A 16,150-nucleotide genomic window follows, 5' to 3' on the forward strand; every position below is an offset into this window, starting at 1 on the left:
GAGCTAGTGGACACTAAACAGAGCTAGTGGACACTAAACAGAGCTAGTGGACACTAAACAGAGCTAGTGGACACTAACCAGGGCTAGTGGACACTAACCAGAGCTAGTGGATACTAAACAGAGCTAGTGGACACTAACCAGAACTAGTGGACACTAACCAGAGCTAGTGGACACTAAACAGAGCTAGTGGACACTAACCAGTACTGTGTGAGACCTGAGGACTAGTGTACCATGATGAGTAATTAGCTTAAAATGTCACATTGTTGTAAATACAGTATTAACATTGTAGTTGAATCAATGGCAACAATCCCAACCCATGAATATGACAGGGACACAGACTATAGAATAAAATACTGGTTCATTTTCCTTATTATATCCTCTTTAATACATCTTAAAAAAACGATATACAATCTGAGAAAGCAAAGGAGGATTTGAACTGAGGGACAGACCCTCCTGAGCCTCACAGGGAACTAGGTAAAACAGTAAAACAAGGAGTGTGGGGCTAGGAACCAGAGCATGCTAACAAGTCAAATCTGAACCCGTTCATTTGAAAGCACACGCACACGCACACACACACACTAAAATACACCACCTCCTGATCACATACACTTTGCCTCATGGAAACGTAAATACAATGTTTAATACAGTGATGACACTGAATGTTATGTTCCAATGTGCATACAGGCACAAAGCCAGCCCAGGCAAAGCATCAAAAACACACACACACACACACACACACACACACACACACACACACACACACACACACACACACACACACACACACACACACACACACACACACACACACACACACACACACACACACACACACACACCTCTCAAACACACACACACACACCTCTCAAACACACACACTGACAGACAGACACACAAGGACATAGAAGAGAGCGAGACCACAGGCCCTCCCTTAGACAACTAATCAGAGGACTCATACACAACCTAGGAGAGGGAGAGCGCCCTGGTATTCCCCTACCTTCATGGGGACAGAGGAGAACACGAGGTGGGTGGGGCCTAAGAGGTGTGGAGGGAAAAGCAGCAGGATAGAGGGATGAAAAACAGCAGGATAGAGGGATGAAAAGCAGCAGGATAGAGGGATGAAAAACAGCAGGATAGAGGGATGAAAAACAGCAGGATAGAGGGATGAAAAACAGCAGGATAGAGGGATGAAAAGCAGTAGGATAGAGGGATGAAAAACAGCAGGATAGAGGGATGAAAAACAGCAGGATAGAGGGATGAAAAACAGCAGGATAGAGGGATGAAAAGCAGCAGGATAGAGGGATGAAAAGCAGCAGGATAGAGGGATGAAAAGCAGCAGGATAGAGGGATGAAAAGCAGCAGGATAGAGGGATGAAAAAACAGCAGGATAGGGATGGAGCAAGAAAGCGCGAGAAAAAGAGAGACTTTCAGAGGCAGAATGTCCTCTGTTTGGCTTCCCCAGGGGTTAGCTAAGGTCAAGGGTCAAGTGTGGTTGTACAACTTTTCCTAGAAGCTTCATCTAGACAGTGTTACAGTGCGTCTCGGGCACCGGTACATAGTGTTTCCCCTCTGGATGAGTGAACAGAACAGACAGGAAGTGGGCGTGTCTGAGGTGAGTCTAAAATGGTTCCCTATTCCCCATGTCCCTTGTATTGAACTCTGGACCTTCAAACCAGCTCCACTGCTCTTTCTCCATTCTAGACCTGGGACGCCAGGTGGATAAAATTAATGATAAGGTAGAGCAGAAAACCAGCAGGCTTCGGCCCACGTAGGGTCAGAGTTGAATAACCCTGCCCTATATAATGCACTCACTACTTTAGACCAGGGCCTATAGGGTTGGGATTATTGGGATTATTAGGGTTCCTTTTCAGATATATCCAGAGTGAAATGGACAATATGGGGACTGACTGGAATAGGGACTGACTGGGTCAAATGGGGAATGACTAGAATGGGGACTGGGTTGGTGGCACTTGTCATTCACATGCTGTCTGGTGAGTTGGGGGTGGGCAGGAACGAGTGACATAACAGATATGTCGTTTTTCCAGCTGTGTGTTTGCATGCACAGCCAAGTGCTGTGTGTTGTGAGTAGCTAGTTGAGTATGTTTGTTTCTCAATGTGCGTGAAGGGATTCTGTGTGTGCGTGTGCGCTCGCGTGCATTTTCTTTGCAACACAAACATGGCAGGCACTAGAACTGAGAAAAACTAACAGATCATCTTTCTCTTTGATTCGCAGATTCTTAAATAACAGATAACTGGATTGTTTAAATCCCGGGTCCTCACTGCCTCCGGCGCCCACTCTGATTGGCTCAGACACAACGAGAAGCCCAGTCATTGGACGATCCCTGTTGTGACAGATGATTACTCTGGTCCACTCAGGACAATAAACAAGTCCCTCCTCAAACTTAAAAAAAACGTGTTTAATCTTTTCTTCTTCCAGCGACGTCTTATTGCAGTCGGGGCGTGTCAGCGGTGCGCAGCGGTTAGTTGGTTGATGAGACATTAGGGACGGGATTCAGCTGCGCAGTCACAGACGGGGGAGGGGAGGGGGGTGCAGGCAGCTGGCGCAGCTGATGCAGTCATCACCTGGCGTAGTGCTTGATGTAATCCTGAACCTTATTCCGGAAATCCTCCTAGAGCAAGACACACAAACAACATCAGTGATCTTTTCTCTATCAATATCCTTGTTTCATTTTTACAAACATCTAACCCCCAATGGAACTGCTCTGAAAATCTTTAGGCCAATATACAGTGTGTTCATCAGTTGAAATTACGTTTATGGAGATATTCAATAAAGAAATGCAGTAAGCGCCATCAGAGGGTTGATGCCAGTGATACAGTGGGATGAAAACATTACCCATAAACCACACACACTTCATGACAGCAAAACATGACATCCACTGCTCTGGCATCAGCCAGAACTATGAAAGAAATGGACCGCAGAGCGTCCGTCCAGCCGGCTAGGGAATACAGTCACCATAGCTAGACTGTGGAGATGGAGATAGATATGGAGGTCACTACAGCAGCTCTGGCTCCCTCCGAATAAACAGCCTCCAGCAACAAGATGTCAGAGCCTGAATGGAACCCAGGAGGGCTCGGGATTCTTCACATGGACTCTGCTGGCCCATTGCTCCATAACAAGTACCAGGCTGTAAATAACCCCAGTCTACATGGAGTCCTGAGGCACACAGCCTTTGCTCTGATCTGTCTGTGACCACCTCTTTTCCTCCAGCTGGCGCATCCTTCTGAATGGTGTCGGACACTACAGTGAAGTACCTCCATTACAGGACATGAATGGAGAGCTGAATGGAGAGCCGGGGAGTTATAGCCTGGGTCCGAGTGAGTGTGTGTACATGATATAGAGAGAGTGCGTGTACTCTGTGTGTGTGCAGGGTTTAAATAAAATGAAGTCAAATCAATTCCCATGACCCCTCTGGGGACAGTGTTCCATGGTGCAGCTTGATGATGGATGGAGAGCAAAGGTGGAGCCAAGTTGGCATGGCAGCTTGATGATGGATGAAAGGGAGAGAGAGAAGTGGAGACAGGTTGGCATGGCAGCTTGATGATGGATGAAAGGGAGAGGGAGAAGTGGAGACAGGTTGGCATGGCAGCTTGATGATGGATGAAAGGGAGAGAGAGAAGTGGAGACAGGTTGGCATGGCAGCTTGATGATGGATGAAAGGGAGAGGGAGAAGTGGAGACAGGTTGGCATGGCAGCTTGATGATGGATGAAAGAGAGAGAGAAAAGTGGAGACAGGTTGGCATGGCAGCTTGATGATGGATGAAAGGGAGAGAGAGAAGTGGAGACAGGTTGGCATGGCAGCTTGATGATGGATGAAAGGGAGAGAGAGAAGTGGAGACAGGTTGGCATGGCAGCTTGATGATGGATGAAAGGGAGAGAGAGAAGTGGAGACAGGTTGGCATGGCAGCGTATGTAGCGGATGGTGGCGGGCAGTAACTCAAAGTGGTTGACATACTCTGTTTGTCTCTCCTGTGTCAGCTTTCCCCCTGCCCTTTCCCTTTTCCATGGCCAGCTATATTAAACCACACCAGCACAGCACAGCAACAAACATAAAACGAAAGCCTACTTATTTTCTCACTGGTGGTCCAGGCTTTGGGTTCGATTGGACAGGGGTAGGAAGGGGGTGGTGCCCACTAAAAGACTACACAGCCCTGGTATCAGGAGCCAAGGCAAGTGAAGGGAGCAGCAACAGTAAACCCTCCTCCAATCTGCACAGAAACCTCCTATTGACATCAATGCATTATTTACCCATTAAGCTTCAGTTTCACAGATGCATGTTTCCCAAGATGGGATTCAGTTCTTAAGAGAATATGCTCAGAAGGAGGCTTGGCCAGGGCTGGAAAAGGTCAGGTGACTCTCAGCCAAGAACAACAAAGATGCCAACCATGACGACAACTTGATGTAAAAAGGGCTTTATAAATACATTTGATAGATGTGATTTAACTTAAGGAGATAAGACCAAGACATACTGCTTTGAAATGGAGACTACTTTAGGACAAATGTGTGTGGCTGACTTAGTTCCTAGCATACCATCTAAAGAGCCTGGGCCTGCTACTCTACAGCTTACTTTACCCTCATGGAAAGTCAATTAGCACTGCAGATCTCTTTCTCTCTCCGTCCAACATAGTTTTTAAAAAACATTTATTTTAAATTGAACCTTTATTTAACTAGCAAGTCAGTTAAGAACAAATTCTTATTTACAATGACGGCATACACCGGCCAAACTATCCTATGGGACTCCCAATTACGGCCAGTTGTGATACAGCCTGGAATCGAACCAGGGTGTCTGTAGTGATGCCTCTAGCACTGCCTTAGACCGCCCCTCCAAAGGGGAGCTATTGCACAAAAGCTTATACAGTGCCTACAGAAAGTATTCAAACCCCTTGACTTTATCGACATTTGGTTGTTACGGACTGATTTTACATTTTGATTTTTGGTCACTGCCTACACACTTTGATGTCAAAGCGGAATTATGATTTTCGATCTTTTGTAATACAAATTAATAAAAAATGAAAAGCTGAAATATCTTGAGTCAATAAGTATTCAACCCCTTTGTTAAGGTAAGCCTAAATACGTTCAGGAGTAAAACGACAGTGTTAAACATGATTTTTGAATGACTACCTTATTCCTGTACCCCACACATACAATTATCTGTAAGGTCCCCCAGTCGAGCAGTGAATTTCAGACACAGGTTCAACCACAAAGACCAGGGACAATTTCCAATGCTCGCAAAGGGCACTTATTGGTAGATTGAAAATAAAAAATGACATTGAATATCCCTTTGAGCATGTTGAAGTTATGAATTACAATTTGGAATGGTGAAGTTATTAATTACACTTTGGATGGTGTATCAATACACCCAGTCACTACAAGATACAGGCGTTCTTCCTAACTCAGATGCCATAGGACAGTGGTTCCCAAACTTTTTATAGTCCCGTACCCCTTCAAATATTCAACCTCCAGCTGCATACTAGCACCAAGGTCAGCGCACTCTCAAACATAAGAATGAGTGTGAGTTTTCGTCACAACCCGGCTCTTGGGAAGTGACAAAGAGCTCTTATAGAACCAGGGCACAAATAATAATCAATAATATTGCTCTTTATTTAGCCATCTTATATATAAAACCTTATTTGTTCATCTAAAATGGTGAATAACTCACCACAGGTTAATGAGAAAGGTGTGCTTGAAAGGACATCCATAACTCTGCAATGTTGGGTTGTATTGGAGAGAGTCTCAGTCTTACATCATTTCCCACACACAGTCTGTGCCTGTATTTAGTTTTCATGCTAGTGAGGGCCGAGAATCCACTCTCACATAGGTACGTGGTTGCAAAGGGCACCAGTTTCTTAACAGTGCGATTTGCCAAGGCAAGAAACTCTGAGCGCAGCCCTATCCAGAAATCTGGCAGTGGCTTCTGATTAAATAACATTTCCACAGAACCGCTTGTTGCAATTTCGATGAGGATCTTGTTCAGATTTTGGTAAGTGGACTGGAAGCAGGGCATGAAAGGGATAACAAATCCAGTTGTCTGTGTCATCCGTTTCGGGAAAGTACCTGCGTAATTGTGCACCAACTCACTCAGGTGCTTCGCAATATCACATTTGACATTGTCCGTAAGCTTGAGTTCATTTGCACACAAAAAAATCATACAATGATAGAAAGACCTTTGTGTTGTCCTTGTTAATGCAGACAGAAAAGAGCTCCAACTTCTTAATCATAGCCTCAATTTTGTCCCGCACATTGAATATAGTTGGAGAGTCCCTGTAATCGTAGATTCAGATCATTCAGGCGAGAAAAAACATCACCCAGATAGGCCAGTCGTGTGAGAAACTCATCATCATACAAGAGGTCAGACCTGTGAAAGTTATGGTTAGTAAAGAAAACTTTAAGGTCATCTCTCAATTAAAAAAAAATGTGTCAATAGTTTGGCCCTCGATAACCAGCGCACTTCTGTATGTTGTAAAAGCGTTACATGGTCACTTCACACATCATTGTATAATGCAGAAAATACACGAGAGTTCAGGGGCCTTACTTTAATTAACTTCTTAGGGCTAGGCCCCTTTTTTCTCAATTTCTGCCTGAATGACGTTCCCAAAGTAAACTGCCTGTTGCTCAGGCCCTGAAGCCAGGATATGCATATAATTGGTACCATTGGAAAGAAAACACTTTGAAGTTTGTAGAAATGTTACAATAATGTAGGATAATAACACAATAGATATGGTAGGAGAAAATCCAAAGAAAAACACTTTATTTTGTTTTTGAGAGAGACCATCCTCTTAGAATGGCAAGTATAAGGTCATATTGAGAATTTGCTCCCTGGATGCAATTCATATGGCTTCCACAGGGTGTCAGCAGTCTATGTGCAGTCTATGTTCAAGGTTTCAGGCTTGTAACTTCAAAAACGAATAGGAAATATCAGTTTTAGTACAGGGACACAACAGTCTTGGAAATCGTGTTTGTGCGTGCCATGAAGACAGGACGCACCTGCTAAAATTGGTTTCCTATTGAACATACTTCTTTCCGTAAGAAATATTATAGTTTGATTACATTTTAGGGTATCTGAGGATGCAATACAAACATATTTTGACTTGTTGAAACAAAGTTTAGGGGTAGATTTTCCGGATTCCTTTCTCTAAAAGGAACGAGTGGATTACTCAAATTGATGGAGCCAACTAAAACAGACTTTTTGAGATATAAAGAAAGATTTTATCTAACAAAACGACATGTTATAGCTGGGACCCTTTGGATGACAAATCAGGGAAGAAAAGTAAGTGAATATTTAAATCGGTATTATGAAACCTGTGCCGGTGGAAAAATATTTTGATGTGGGGCGCCGTCCTCAAACAATCACATGGCATGTTTTCGCTGTAATAGCTACTGTAAATCGGACAGTGCAGTTAGATTAAAAATAATTTAAGCTTTCAGCCGATATAAGACACTTATATGTACCTAAATGTTTAATATACATAATTTTAATGATTATATATTTGAATTGCGCGCCCTCCAGTTTCACCGGAAGTTGTCTCGCTAGCGGGACGCCTAGCCCTTTAACAAAGTTAACCATTTTCACTGTAGTGTCCAAAACGTCTTACAAGCTGTCAGGTATTCCCTTGGCAGCAAGAGCCTCTCGGTGGATGCTGCAGTGTACCCAAGTGGCGTCGGGAGCAACTGCTTGCACGCGGTACCACTCCACTATGTCTCCCTGTCATGGCTTTTGCGCCATCAGTACAGATACCAACACATCTTGACCACCAAAGTCCATTTGATGTCACCAAGCTGTCCAGTACTTAAAAAATATCCTCTCATGTTGTCCTGGCTTCCAGTGGATTGCAGAAGAGGAGGTCTTCCTTAATTGACCGCCCATAAACGGACATATACCAGGAGCTGTGCCAGGCCCGCCACGTCTGTTGACTCATCCAGCTGTAACGCATATAATTCACTGGCTTGTATGCAAAGCAGTAATTGTTTCAAAACATCTCCTGCCATGTCACTGATGCTTCGTGAAACAGTGTTTGATGAAGTAACTGTCTGTATAACTTTTTTGGCCTTTTCTCCCAGCATTGTCTGAGCCATATCTGCCATAATAATGAAGTATTCCACAATAGTATGGGGCTTGTCTGTCCTAGCCACTCGGTAGCTCACCATACGATGCGTCTAGCCCCTTCTTATTAATGGTATCTGTTGCTTTTATACGTGTTACTACTCAAAAGTTGTCTTAATTCTCGCTCAAAAAACTCCCGTGGCTTATTTTTCTAATTGTCATGTTTTGTTTCTAAATGTCTGCGCAAGAGTGAAGGTTTCCTGCGAGAGAGTAATGGTTAATGTGATTGGATGTTAGTTATTTGACTAGACTACCTGTATTTGACATTGTGTTGTTATTTCGTTGAACACTAGATGGTTTAATTTTATTTTTGGCAGTGAAACGAGGCTACTCAGGTGAGAAAAAAACCTCACCCAAATGTATAGCCCCGTTGGAAAAAATAAATGTACTGTTTGAATATTTTTATGTGAATCACATTTTTATTTGGCGTACACCTGACGGCATTGCGCGTACCTGCCGTAGAGCAAGGACACTGCTCAGGGATTTCCCCATGAGGCCAATAGTGAATAAAACAGTTACAGAGTTTAATGGCTGTGATAGGAGAAAACTGAGGATGGATCAACAGCATTGTAGTTACTCTCCAATACTAACCTAATTGACAGAGTGAAAAGGAAGCCTGTACAGAATAATAATATTCCAAAACATGCTTCCTGTTTGCAACAAGGCACTAAAGTAAAACTGCAAAAAAATGTGACAAAGCAATTCACTTTTTGTCCTGAATACAAATCAAATCAAATTCTATTGATCACATACACATGGTTAGTAGATGTTAATGCGAGTGTAGCGAAATGCTTGTGCTTCTAGTTCCGACAATGCAGTAATATCTAACAAGTAATCTAACAATTTCACAACAACTACCTTTTACACACAAATGTAAGGGATGAATAAGAATATGTACATATAAATATAGGGATGAGCGATGGCCGTGCGGCATAGGCAAGATGCAGTAGATGGTATAGAGTACAGTATATACATATGAGATGAGTGAGGAAGGATATGTAACCATTATTAAAGTGCCGTTATTTAAAGTGACTAATGATAAGCATAGGCAAGATGCAGTAGATGGTATAGAACAGTATATACATATGAGATGAGTAATGTAGGATATGTAAACATTATTAAAGTGGCGTTATTTAAAGTGACTAGTGATACCTTTTATTAAGTCCATTTATTAAAGTGGCCAGAGTTTTGAGTCTGTATGTTGACAGCAGCCTCTCCATGTTAGTGATGGCTGTTTAACAGTCTGATGGCCTGTTTTTCAGTCTCTCGGTCCCAGCTTTGATGCACCTGTACTGACCTCACCTTCTGGATGATAGTGGGGTGAACAGGCAGTGGCTCGGGTGGTTGTTGTCCTTGATGATCTTTTTGGCCTTCCTGTGACATCTGGTGCTGTAGGTGTGCTGGAGGGCAGGTAGTTTGCCCCCGGTGATGCGTTGTGCAGACCTCACTACGCTCTGGAGAGTCTTGCGGTTGAGGGCAGTGCAGTTGCCGTACCAGGCGGTGATACAGCCCGACAGGATGCTCTCGATTGTGCATCTGTAAACGTTTGTGACTGTTTTAGGTGACAAGCCAAATTTCTTCAGCCTCCTGAGGTTGAAGAGGGGCTGTTGCTCCTTCTTCACCACGCTGTCTGTGTGGGTGGACCATTTCAGTTTTTCCGTGATGTGTATGCCGAGGAACTTAAAACTTTCCACCTTCTCCACTACTGTCCCGTCGATGTGGATGGGGGGGGGTTGCTGCATCTGCTGTTTCCTGAAGTCCACGATCATCTCCTTTGTTTTGTTGAGTGAGAGGTTGTTTTCCTGACACCACACTCCGAGGGCCTTCACCTCCTCCCTCTAGGCCGTCTCGTCATTGTTGGTAATCAAGCCTACCACTGTAGTGTCGTCTGCAAACTTGATGATTGAGTTGGAGGCGTGCATGGCCACGCAGTCATGGGTGAACAGGGAGTACAAGAGAGGGCTGAGAACGAACCCTTGTGGGACCCCAGTGTTGAGGATCAGTGGGGTGGAGATGTTGTTTCCGCCCTTCACCACCTGGGGGCAGCCTGTCAGAAGGTCCAGGACCCATTTGCACAGGGCGGGGTCGAGACCCAGGGTCTCAAGCTTAATGACGAGTTTGGAGGGTACTATGGTATTAAATGTTGAGCTGTAGTCAATGAACAGCATTCTAACATAGGTATTCCTCTTGTCCAGATGGGATAGGGCAGTGTGCAAGTGTGATGGCGATTGCATCTTCAGTGGACCTATTGTGGCAGGGTGGGGGAGGGCTATGTATGCATCGCGGTAGTTAAGTGTAGCAATGATCCAGAATGCTACCAGCCCGTGTCGCACATTCGATATGCTGATAGAATTTAGGAAGTCTCGTTCTCATGTAAGCTTTGTTAAAATCCCCGGCTACAATAAATGCAGCCTCAGGATGTATGGTTTCCAGCTTACATAGAGTCCAATGACGTTCTTTCAGGGCCGTTGAGGTATCTGCTTGGGGAGGGGGATATACACGGCTGTGACATTAATCGAAGAGAAATCTCTTGGAAGATAATGTGGTCGCATTTGATTGTAAGAAATTCTAGGTCAGGTGAACAAAAGGACTTAAGTTCCTGTATGTTATTGTGATTACACCATAAGGCATACACCCCGCCCTTCTTCTTACCAGAGAGATGTTTGTTTCTGTCGGCGCGATGCGTGAAGAAACCATATGGCTGTACCGACTCTGACAACATATCCCAAGTGAGCCATTTTTCCGTAAAACAGAGAACGTTACAATCTCTGATGTCTTTCTAGAAGGCAAATCGTGCCCTAATTTAGTCCACCTTGTTATCTAGAGATTGGACATCGGCGAGTAATATGCTCGGAAGCGGTGGATGGTGTGCTCGCCTTCTGAGTCCGACCAGTAGGCCACTCCGTCTGCCTCTCCTGCGGCGACCTCATTGTTTTGGGTTGGCCTCTGTGATAATATCCCATGTCTAGGGTGGAGGCCCGAACAAAGGATCCGCTTCGGGAAAGACATATTCCTGGTCGTAATGTTGGTAAGTTGTCATCACTTTTATATCCAATAGTTCTTCCCGGCTGTATGTAATAACACTTGAGATTTCCTGGGCTAACAATATAAGAAATAATACATAAAATAATACATTAAAAAAACAAATAATTGGACCTGAAGCGAGGCGACCATCTCTGTCGGCGCCATAACAAGTGCTATGTTTAGGGCAAATCCAATACAACACATTACTGAGTACCACTCTCCATATTTTCAAGCATAGTGGTGGCTAAATCATGTTATGGGTATGCTTGTAATGTTTAAGGACTGGGGAATTTTCTGAATAAATAAAGAAATGGAGCTAAGCACAGGCAAAATCCTAGAGGACAACCTGGTTCAGCCTGCTTTCCACCAGACACTGGGAGATGAACTCAACTTTCAGCAGGACAATAACCTAAAACACAAGGCCAAATCTACACCAGTTGCTTACCAAGTGAATGCTCCTAAGTGGCCGAGTTACAGTTTTGACTTAAATCTAGGGTTGCACATTTTGGGGAATATTCAGAGGTGGAAACTTTCCGTGGGAATTAACGGGAATATGTGGAAATTAACGGGAATATATGCAAATTAATCTTAATACAATTTAAATGTAGATGTTTTTTGCATTGGATATATTTACCATATCATATGGAGACAGAAACAAACATTTTATCATAAGTAGACATAATTGCAAATGATTAAATCCTTCCAATAGAAATAAAAAACTATTTAGTTACGAATTGAACTTTAATTAAATGAGTTGACTCTTCACATGGGATGATTTCACTGAACAAAAAGGAATATTGAATGATCCCCAATGATCCATCACATCTCCCAAAAAATGTTTTCAACATACATCTGTAAAATGATAGTCTAGAAACTAAAGCTTTGCTTGTCTTCCTCTCAGGCTTCCATGTCTTCTCCCTGGACCTCCTGAATGTCCACCTCTTGAACATCAGACTCTGAGGCCTCATCTTCACTGTCACTTTCCAACCTTGTTGAGGATGGCTCGTTGTCAGGCTCAAAAAGCCTCAAATTTGCCCAGATGGTCACCAATTTTTCAACCCTTGTATTGGTCAGCCTGTTGCGTGCTTTGGTGTGTGTGTTCCCAAACAAGGACCAGTTGCGCTCTGAGGCGGTTGATGTTGGTGGGATTTGGAGGATGATGATGGAGGCAACAGGGGAAAGAGCCGCAGATCCACAAAGTCCCTTCAACCAGGTGTCGGATGAGATATTTTGGCACGACTGCCATATTGCATCTCCATCCCAAAGCCCTTGCTTGGAAGTATACTTCGCCAGACTGCCAAGAACCTTGCCCTCATCCAGGCCAATGTGGCGAGACACGGTAGTGATGACACCATAGGCCTTGTTGATCTCTGCACTAGACAGGATGCTCTTGCCAGCATACTTGGGGTCCAACATGTACGGTGCTGCGTGTATGGGCTTTAGGCAGAAGTCTTCATTTTGATGTATTTCAGAACTGCAGTTTTCTCTGCTTGGAACAACAATGAAGTGGGCAGGGCAGTACGGATTTCTTCTCTTACATCTGCAAGCAGAGTCTGAACATCAGACAGGTTGGCAACTGTCTCCCTCAATCTGTGCAATGGCTACTGCTATAGGTTTCAGGAGTTTCAGGCTGCTTACCACTCTCCCAAAATACGTCATCCAGGAGGATCCTCTTGATGGGGTTGTCCATATCGGCAGACTGTGATATGGCCATTTCTTGGAGAGACTCCTTTCCCTCCAGGAGACTGTCAAAGCATTGTCTGTTACCAGTGCAAATACCTTCTGTGGTCCAAGGTCATTGATGACTGCCTTCAGCTCACCTACAATGTAGAGACCGGTGTGTCTGTTGTTCCTTGTGTCTGTGCTCTTGTAGAATACTGGTGGAGGGGTGGAGATGATGTAGTTAACTTCACTAGGGTAGGGGGCACTATTTTCACTTCCGGATGAAAAGCGTGCCCAAAGTAAACTGCCTGCTACTCAGGCCCAGAAGCTAGGATATGCATATAATTGAACACTCTAAAGTTTCCAAAACTGTTAAAATAATGTCTGTGAGTATAACAGAACTGATTTGGCAGGCGAAAACCTGAGAAAAATCCATCCAGGAAGTGGGATTCTTTTATGTTTGTAGTTTTCTATTGAATGCCATTACAGTATCCATTGACTTAGGACTCAAATTGCACTTCCTATTGCTTCCACTAGATGTCAACAGTCTTTAGAAATTGTTTCAGGCTTGTATTCTAAAAAATGAGAGAGTAAGACGACTCTGAATGACTGGACCCTACAGTGTCCCAGAGGTTTTTCATGCGCACGACCGAGAGCGCGCCTTTCTTGTTTACCTTTTATATTGACGACGTTATTGTCTGGTTGAAATATTATCGATTATTTAGGCTAAAAACAACCTGAGGATTGATTTTAAACATCGTTTGACATATTTCTACGAACTTTACGGATACTATTTGGATTTTCCGTCTGCCTGTTGTGACTGTGTTTGAGCCTGTGGATTACTGAACAAAACGCGCGAACAAAACTGAGGTTTTTGGATATAAACAGGGACTTTATCGAACAAAACAAACATTTATTGAGTAAATGGGAGTCTTGTGAGTGCAACCATATGAAGATCATCAAAGGTAAGTGATTGATTTTATCGCTATTTCTGACTTGTGTAACTCCTACTTGGCTGGTAACTGTTTGTAATGGGCGCTGTTCTCAGATAATCGCATGGTATGCTTTCGCCGTAAAGCCTTTTTGAAATCTGACACCGTGGTTGGATTAACAATAAATTAATCTTTAAACCGATGTATAACACTTTTATGAATTTTTATAATGAGTATTTCTGTTTTTGAATTTGGTGCTCTTCAATTTCACTGGATGTTGGCCAGGTACCCTAGCCCACAAACATTCAACCACCCATCAGAGAGGATTGCAATACAGTCGGTTGAATAGCATGCATTTAGTTTTACTTGCGTTTAAGAGCAGTTGGAGGCCACGGAAGGAGAGTTGTATGGCATTGAAGCTCGTCTGGAGGTTAGTTAACACAGTGTCCAAAGAGGGGCCAGAAGTATACAGAATGGTGTCGTCTGCGTAGAGGTGTATCAGAGAATCACCAGCAGCAAGAGCAACATCATTGATGTATACAGAGAAGAGAGTCGGCCTGAGGATTGAACCCTGTGGCACCCCCATGGAGACTGCCAGAGGTCCAGACAACAGGCCCTCCGATTTGACACACTGAACTCTATCAGAGAAGTAGTTGGTAAACCAGGCGAGGCAATCATTTGAGAAACCAAGGCTGTCGAGTCTGCCAATAAGAATGTGGTGATTGAGTTGAAAGCCTTGGCCAGGTCGATGAATCCGGCTGCACAGTAATGTCTCTTAACGATGGCGGTTATGATGTCGTTTAGGACCTTGAGCGTGGCTGAGGTGCACCCATGACCAGCTCTGAAACCAGATTGCATAGCGGAGAAGGTACGGTGGGATTCGAAATGGTCGGTAATCTGTTTGTTAACCTCTCTAGGGTACGTGAGACGGTAGCATCCCACCTCTTCAACAGCCAGTGAAACTGCAGGGCGCCAAATTCAAAACAACAGAAATCCCATAAATAAAATTCCTCAAACATACATGTATTTTACACCATTTTAAAGATACACTTGTTGTAAATCCAGCCACAGTGTCCGATTTCAAAAAGGCTTTACGACGAAAGCAAACCAAACGATTATGTTAGGTGAGTGCCTATTCACAGAATAACACAGCCATTTTTCCAGCCAAAGAGAGGATTCACAAAATGCAGAAATATAGATAAAATTAATCACTAACCTTTGATGATCTTCATCAGATGACACTCATAGGACTTCATGTTACACAATACATGTATGTTTTGTTCGGTAAAGTTCATATTTATATCCAAAAATCTGAGTTTACCTTGGCGCCTTACGTTCAGAAGTTCCAAAACATCCTTTGATTTTGCAGAGAGCCACATCAATTTACAGGAATACTCATAATAAACATTGCTAAAAGATACAACTGTTAAGCATGGAATTTTAGATGCACTTCTCCTTAATGCAACCGCTGTGTCAGATTTCAAAAAAGCTTTACGAAAAAAGCAAACCATGCATTAATATGAGTCGGCGCTCAGAGCCCAATCAAGACACAAATATATACGCCATATTATGCAGTCAACAGAAGTCAGAAGTGACATTATAAACATTCACTTTCCTTTGATGATCTTCATCAGAATGCACTCCCAGGAATCCCAGTTCCACAATAAATGTTTGTTTTGTTCGATAATGTCCATAATTTATGTCCAAATTCCTCCTTGTTGTTCTAGCGTTCAGTACACTTTCCAAACTCATGACGCGCGGGCAGGTCCAGCGGAAAGTATGGACGAAAAGTTAAAAAAGTTATATTACAGTCCGTAAAAACATGACAAACGAAGTATTGAATCAATCTTTAGGATGTTTTTAACATAATTCTTCAATAATGTTCCAACCGGAGTATTCCATTGTCTTCAGAAGTGCGATGGAACAGAGCTCGCTCTCACGTGGACGCGCGTGGTCAGGGCATGTTCAGGTCATGATAGACCTGACTCATTCCTCTCTCATTCGCCCCCACTTTACAGTAGAAGCATCAGACAAGGTTCTAAGGACTGTTGACATCTAGTGGAAGCCGTAGGAAGTGCAACATTACCAATATCCCACTGTATCTTCAATAGGAGCTGAGTTGAAAATCGACCAACCTCAGATTTCCCACTTCCTGGTTGGATTTTATCTCAGGTTTTTGCCTGCCATATGAGTTCTGTTATACTCACAGACATCATTCAAACAGTTTTAGAAACTTCAGCGTGTTTTCTATCCAAATCTACTAATAATATGCATATTCTAGCTTTTATGGCTTTGTAGCAGGCCGTTTACTCTGGGCATGCTTTTCATCCGGACGTGAAAATACTGCCCCCTACCCCAAAGAAGTTAACTTGGCTTTCGAAGACCTTAGAAAGACAGGGTAGAATAGATATA

The 16,150-nt window shown here is 43.4% G+C and overlaps 1 protein-coding gene across 4 annotated transcripts in view; it reads right to left on the bottom strand.

Moving 5' to 3' along the window:
• Nucleotides 1–824: 824 nt before the first annotated feature.
• The window catches only part of LOC120064108 (NEDD8-conjugating enzyme UBE2F-like), a 94,414-nt gene continuing 79,088 nt past the window's right edge, over nucleotides 825–16,150 (bottom strand). For all 4 annotated transcript variants that reach the window (XM_039014460.1, XM_039014462.1, XM_039014459.1 and 1 more), the window contains one exon: nucleotides 825–2,630. In XM_039014460.1, coding sequence (XP_038870388.1) covers nucleotides 2,580–2,630 — 51 coding nt within the window. In that variant the 3' untranslated portion in view covers nucleotides 825–2,579. The remainder of the gene's footprint in view (nucleotides 2,631–16,150) is intronic.

This window comes from Salvelinus namaycush, chromosome 19, assembly GCF_016432855.1.
Source record: "Salvelinus namaycush isolate Seneca chromosome 19, SaNama_1.0, whole genome shotgun sequence".
Taxonomy (NCBI): domain Eukaryota; kingdom Metazoa; phylum Chordata; class Actinopteri; order Salmoniformes; family Salmonidae; genus Salvelinus; species Salvelinus namaycush.